At 46.2% G+C, this 7048-nt stretch overlaps 1 protein-coding gene and 1 long non-coding RNA gene across 2 annotated transcripts in view; one reads left to right on the forward strand and one right to left on the reverse strand.

Moving 5' to 3' along the window:
* Positions 1–3353, reverse strand: part of LOC125147572 (liprin-alpha-1-like) — a 32908-nt gene extending 29555 nt beyond the window's left edge. Inside the window, exon 1 of the mRNA XM_047824663.1 lies at positions 3010–3353. Coding sequence (XP_047680619.1) covers positions 3010–3177 — 168 coding nt within the window. The 5' untranslated portion in view covers positions 3178–3353. The remainder of the gene's footprint in view (positions 1–3009) is intronic.
* LOC125147473 (uncharacterized) lies at positions 648–1575 on the forward strand. The gene is made up of 2 exons (XR_007145206.1): positions 648–1060; positions 1372–1575. It is a non-coding gene; the product is annotated as an uncharacterized LOC125147473 (long non-coding RNA).
* Positions 3354–7048: the final 3695 nt, after the last annotated feature.

Below are 7048 nucleotides of genomic sequence, written 5' to 3' on the forward strand. Positions count from 1 at the left end.
CAATCAAGAAATCCCTGCTAGAGATGACTGTCCATACGACGTGCGTGATTTCCAGGACCTATGACACAGCCAATCAGGAAACTCATGACTGAGACTGTGCATATGGCAAAAAGAAAAAAAAGAAAAAGAAAAAGAGTTGGGGGATGCAGGGATTCAAAATGCGTATCCTACAGAAGGTCACGAGCACAGAGAAAAGCCCAGAGGAGGTCACAGAAGAAGACAGCACAGAGAGGAGATCTGGCGAAGCAGACGGAGGGCGAGGAAGGCGGCATGGAAGCGGCATCGCTGGAAAGCACGGTGCCACCAGGAGTGATCCGGCAGAGTCTCGGCTCCTTTCCCACATGGACCCTTCCATGACAAGGGCGCTGGGACTAAAGCCAGCCAGCCGTCTATGGAAACATTGGCCAGGAACAGAGAGGCCCTTGTGGAAAGCTGCACAGACAGTGCCCGCCTCCACCCCCATACCGCCAGGCCCCAAGGCCCAAGACTGCCCCATCTAGCGGGTCCCCCCCACCCCATGCAGGTCTGCATATCAGCACATTTGTGAGGACCCACCCCCACTTTCCACACAGCAAATCCTCACCAAGGTGCTCAGTGAACCACTTCGCCTGCCATGCACACGTCTGTGCATGAAAATCGAGGGAGCATGCAGCCAGGCCGCCCGGGACGCATGTGTGTCACCACCACCTAAGCGTTCATCAGGAGGAACATCGTGTGGAGACTTGTGTGCACTTGGACAGCCTATCCTCACACGGGCATAAGGGCAGTAAGATCTGACATAAAACGAATAACGTGTTGTTCCATAACCTGGCTTTCAAAAAATGACATTTCCTTCTGGCAGGCCTCTCTCGGTCCCCGCCCAGAGAAAATGCCTCTCAGCCTACTATCACAGGCTGTTTTTGTAATGTAACAATGTGTCCAGACTGTATTAGGAATATGGCTGTAAACCTGCAGGCTAGAAAAGCTTTGTAACCATGCATTCACCCGTGTATCTCCTAGGCCATGACGAAGCAATCGTACTGAGTACACCAGGCCATCATGAAGCATTCACCCTTCATTGGTAATGCATGAATTGTTACATCCGTAAATACACAAGAATCTTTCCAATTCCTCCCATTTCTGATGCATAGTGCTGAGGATACACGTAACAACAGCGTAGTGTGTCACCTGAGACAGCACTGATGTGGGTTCTGATAGACAATTCATTCTAGAAACAGATGGAGAATAAACTTAGGGATCAATACAGCGCAGAGCTGTGCACCTATTTCCCTGTGACGTAAAACTGTTTCTCTAGCTTACTTGACTCGAAGAATATAGTATATGACACATACAAGATACAGGTGCTAATGCACTGTTTTTCTTTCTACTCAGGTTACTGGACAACAAGAGAGTTTGAACAGTTAAGTGTTCTGGGGACCAAACCTTATACATGGATTTTCAATTGTGGGCAGGGTGGAACCCCGAACACCAAGTTGTTCTACGGTCAGCTCTACTCATCCTTGGGGAAGAACGAAGCAAGCACGACCTTTGTGAACAACAGAAAAGAGGAAAATAGAAATAGATTTTCTGTTTTAATTTTGTAATGTCATTCTTTATTCCTTAGAGACGGAGAGCAGCAGGGGACGGGCAGAGTGAGAGGGAGACAAGGAATTGAAAGCAGACTCCAGGCTCTGGGCTGTCAGCTCAGAGCCCGTCTCGGGGGTTCCCTCGCCAAGAAAAAGTTCATGACGGGGCCAAAGTCAGCCGCTTAACTCACTGAGCAACCTAGGAGCAGAAAAGGAGAAGTTGAGACGGTCCTTGTACACAAGGCATACGTGTTTCCCCAAAGGAGTTAGTGACCAAGTTGCTCAGGAACACCCAGCACTAAGTGCCAGCAGGCAGGACACAGATTCAGAAAGAAAGGCCGTCTTCTCAGAGAGAGAGGCGTATTGTACACGGATGGGGCAGAACGCCAGCATCTCTGCACAGCAGGAGGCGCCCCCCACCCCACAGCCAAGCAGCTGCGAGGTGAGTGGGGCCGGCGCAGGGAAGACCGCAGGACTCGGCCCCTCCCCGAGTCCACCCGAGTGATGACAGGGTACAGATCTCCAGAGACCTCACAGATGGCCTCTGAGACAGGCAAGCTCCACGCCACAGGACCCACGGACCAGCAGGGAGAGGGAAGAGCAGGAAAGAGGCAAAGCCATCTCCCTGGCTTCTGACCACCAGACCAGGGAGCAAGCTGCTCTGTTCCCAGGAGGAGGCACAGGTGTGGGGAGGAGGGTGGTGGCCCGTGTGGAACTCAAACAGCCCACTGTCCGCCCAGATGGACCTTCACTACGAGGTGCTTGGAAAGACGTCCGGGAGACAGAGTGGGGTGCATGAAGGAGAACACAGGGCAGCCGAACCTCCCAAGGAAAACCGCCTCCCCGAGTCTGACCCACGCCAACCCATGGGACAAAACGGCCACCCTGCAGCCGCACTGTGCACACGTTCCCCCATTCCACCGAACCACACACTCCCATGCCGTTCTATTACTCTCCGTAAAACCGCATACGTCTCTGGGCGAGGTAACTGCAGCACATAGTGGTCAGCACCTAGTACCGTGCCTGTCACGCACTCCAGAACAGGTGAATACTTTAGTGTACGCCTTGTACCCACACACGTAAATATTACACAAGCTGCTTTTAAACATTACATAGTTCTGTATAGGATATAAAGACGCACACTGTCCTGTGCTTTATGAGATGGGTGATGTGAGGGGCTTGTACCTGTTGCCTAAAGCACGAATCTTAGAGCTCAACCCACACATTAGAAGGAGCCACTCTACCCAATGACGTCTACACTGCATCCATTCTTGTCTCCTCCCCCAACCCACTATCCACACAGAACAAGCACCAGCTTTCAAAAAATTCAACAACATCATGCCAGTCCTTCCCCCTGAGGACACAACGACCCCAGGCCCTTATCTGAAAACCCCACTCCTTATGGGGTAGGTTCTGTCCCAACACCAGCTGCCTGGTGCCTCACCTGGCTCCGCTTCCCCTTCCATCGCTCACAACAAAGCCAAGCTCCTCCTTGACCCCGGCCTTTGGCCTCGGAGTCAGACTGCTGGGAGAGTGCTCGGTCAGCCTCAGCCCCCGAGCGACCTCTCTGGAAAAGGCCTTTCCGGAACCACGGTGCGCAAGTAAGCGACATTTCCTCCTAACCCCTTCACTCGTCCAGATACACTCTTCTCAGCTGTGCCTCCACCCCCGTCTCCGAGGAGCACAGCAGCCAGAGCCTGGCGACCACAATGGTGCAGAGTCACAAAAGGGCTCAACAAGGGTGGGTGGTTGTGTCTCTGCAGATGATTCGGGTGCACCAACACAGAAGCCCTTTTTGTGGGGGCTACACTGTACACATACAGACATCATAAGGACTCTAAACCCGTATCTTTCTATAATAACACGGAATGTAAATGGACCAAATGCGCTAACCAAAAGACATAGGGTATCAGAATGGATAAAAAAACAAGACCCATCTATTTGCTGTCTACAAGAGACTCATTTTAGCCCTGAGGACACCTTTAGATTGAGAGTGAGGGGATGGAGAACTATTTATCATGCTACTGGAAGCCAAAAGAAAGCTGGAGTAGCCATACTTATATCAGACAGACTAGACTTTCAATCAAAGGCTGTAACAAGAGATGAAGAAGGGCATTTCATAATAATTACAGGGCCTATCCATCAGGAAGAGCTAACAATTATAAATGTCTATGCGCCGAATACAGGAGCCCCCAAACATAGAAAACAATTCCTCATAAACATGAGCACCCTTATTGATAAGAATGTGGTCATTGCAGGGGACTTTAACACTCCACTTACAGAAATGGATAGATCATCTAGACACACGGTCAATAAAGAAACAAGGGCCCTGAAGGATACATTGGATCAGATGGACTTGACACATATATTTAGAACTCTGCATCCCAAAGCAACAGAATATACTTTCTTCTCGAGTGCACATGGAACTTTCTCCAAGATAGGTCATATACTGGGTCACAAAACAGCCCTTCATAAGTATACAAGAATTGAAATTGTACCATGCATACTTTCAGACCACAAGGCTATGAAGCTTGAAATGAACCACAGGAAAAAGTCTGGAAAACCTCCCAAAGCATGGAGGTTAAAGAACACCCTACTAAAGAATGAGTGGGTCAACCAGGCAATTAGAGAAGAAATTTAAAAATATATGGAAACCAACGAAAATGAAAATACAACAATCCAAACGCTTTGGGATGCAGCGAAGGCAGTCCTGAGAGGAAAATACATTGCAATCCAGGCCTATCTCCAGAAACAAGAGCAATCCCAAATACAAAATCTAACAGCACACCTAAAGGAACTAGAAGCAGAACAGCAAAGGCAGCCTAAACCCAGCAGAAGAGGAGAAATAAGAAAGATCAGAGCAGGAATAAACAATATAGAAACTAAAAAAAACTGTAGAGCAGATCAATGAAACCAAGAGTTGGTGTTTTGAAAAGATAAACAAAATTGACAAACCTCTAGCCAGGCTTCTCAAAAAGAAAAGGGAGATGACCCAAATAGATAAAATCATGAATGAAAATGGAATTATTACAACCAATCCCTCAGAGATACAAACAATTCTCAGGGAATACTATGAAAAATTATATGCCAACCAATTGGACAACCTGGAAGAAATGGACAAATTCCTAAACACGCACACTCTTCCAAAACTCAATCAGGAGGAAAGAGAAAGCTTGAACAGACCCATCACCAGCGAAGAAATTGAATCGGTTATCAAAAATCTCCCAACAAATAAGAGTCCAGGACCAGATGGCTTCCCACGGGAGTTCTACCAGACGTTTAAAGCAGAGATAATACCTATCCTTCTGAAGCTATTCCAAGAAATAGAAAGGGAAGGAAAACTTCCAGACTCATTCTATGAAGCCAGTATTACTTTGATTCCTAAACCAGACAGAGACCCAGTAAAAAAAGAGAACTACAGGCCAATATCCCTGATGAATATAGACGCAAAAATTCTCAATACGATACGAGCAAATCGAATTCAACCGCATATAAAAAGAATAACCCACCATGATCAAGCGGGATTCATTCCTGGGATGCAGGGCTGGTTCCACATTCGCAAATCAATCAACGTGATACATCACAGTAAGAAAAGAAAAGATAAGAACCATATGAGCCTGTCAATCGATGCAGAAAAGGGCTTTGACAAAATTCAGCACCCTTTCTTAATAAAAACCCTTGAGAAAGTCGGGATAGAAGGGACATACTTAAACATCATAAAAGCCATTTATGAAAAGCCCACGGCTAACATCATCCTCAATGGGGAAAAACTGAGAGCTGTTTCCCTGAGATCAGGAACGCGACGGGGATGCCCACTCTCACCGCTGTTGTTTAACATAGTGTTGGAAGTTCTAGCATCAGCAACCAGACAACAAAAGGAAATCAAAGGCATCCAAATTGGCAAAGATGAAGTCAAGCTTTCCCTTTTTGCAGATGACGTGATACTACACATGGAAAATCTGATAGACTCCCCCAAAAGTCTGCTAGGCCTGATACATGAATTCAGCAAAGTTGCAGGATACAAAATCAAAGTACAGAAATCAGTTGCATTCTTATACACTACCAATGAAGCAACAGAAAGACAAATAAAGAAACTGATCTCATTCACAATTGCACCAAGAAGCATTAAATACCTAGGAATAACTCTAACCAAAGATGTAAAAGATCTGTATGCTGAAAAGTATAGAAAGCTTATGAAGGTAATTGAAGGAGATATGAAGAAATGGAAAGACATTCCGTGCTCATGGATTGGAAGAATAAATATTGTCAAAATGTCAATACTGCCCAAAGCTATCTACACATTCAATGCAATCCCAATCAAAATTGCACCAGCATTCCTCTCGAAACTAGAACAAGCAATCGTAAAATTCATATGGAACCACAAAAGGCCCCGAATGGCCAAAGTAATTTTGAAGAAGAAGACCAAAGCAGGAGGCATCACAATCCCAGACTTTAGCCTCAACTACAAAGCTGTCATCATGAAGACAGCATGGTATTGGCACAAACACAGACACACAGACCAATGGAATAGAATAGAAACCCCAGAACTAGCCCCACAAACGTATGGCCAACTCATCTTTGACAAAGCAGGGAAGAACATCCAGTGGAAAAAAGACAGTCTCGTTAACAAATGGTGCTGGGAGAACTGGACAGCAACATGCAGAAGGTTAAAACTAGACCACTTTCTCACACCATTCACAAAAATAAACCCAAAATGGATAAAGGACCTGAATGTGAGACAGGAAACCATCAAAACCCTAGAGAGGAAAGCAGGAAAAGACCTCTCTGACCTCAGCCGTAGCTATCTCTTACTCGACACATCCCCAAAGGCAGGGGAATTAAAAGCAAAAATGAATTACTGGAACCTTATGAAGATAAAAAGCTTCTGCACAGCAAAGGAAACAACCAATAAAACTAAAAGGCAACCAACAGAATGGGAAAAGATATTTGCAAATGACATATCGGACAAAGGGCTAGTATCCAAAATCTATAAAGCGCTCACCAAACTCCACACCCAAAAAACAAATAACCCAGTGAACAAACGGGCAGAAAACATGAATAGACACTTCTCTAAAGAAGACATCCGGATGGCCAACAGGCACATGTAAAGATGCTCAACGTCGCTCCTCATCAGGGAAATACAAATCAAAACCACACTCAGATATCACCTCACGCCAGTCAGAGTGGCCAAAATGAACAAATCAAGAGACTATAGATGCTGGAGAGGATGTGGAGAAACGGGAACTCTCTTGCACTGTTGGTGGGAATGCAAATTGGTGCAGCCACTCTGGAAAACAGTGTGGAGGTTCCTCAGAAAATTAAAAATACACCTACCCTATGACCCAGCAATAGCACTGCTAGGAATTTACCCAAGGGATACAGGAGTACTGATGCATAGGGGCACTTGTACCCCAATGTTTATAGCAGCACTCTCAACAATAGCCAAATGATGGAAAGAGCCTACATGTCCATCAACTGATGAA

Source organism: Prionailurus viverrinus, chromosome D2 (genome assembly GCF_022837055.1).
Source record: "Prionailurus viverrinus isolate Anna chromosome D2, UM_Priviv_1.0, whole genome shotgun sequence".
NCBI lineage: Eukaryota > Metazoa > Chordata > Mammalia > Carnivora > Felidae > Prionailurus > Prionailurus viverrinus.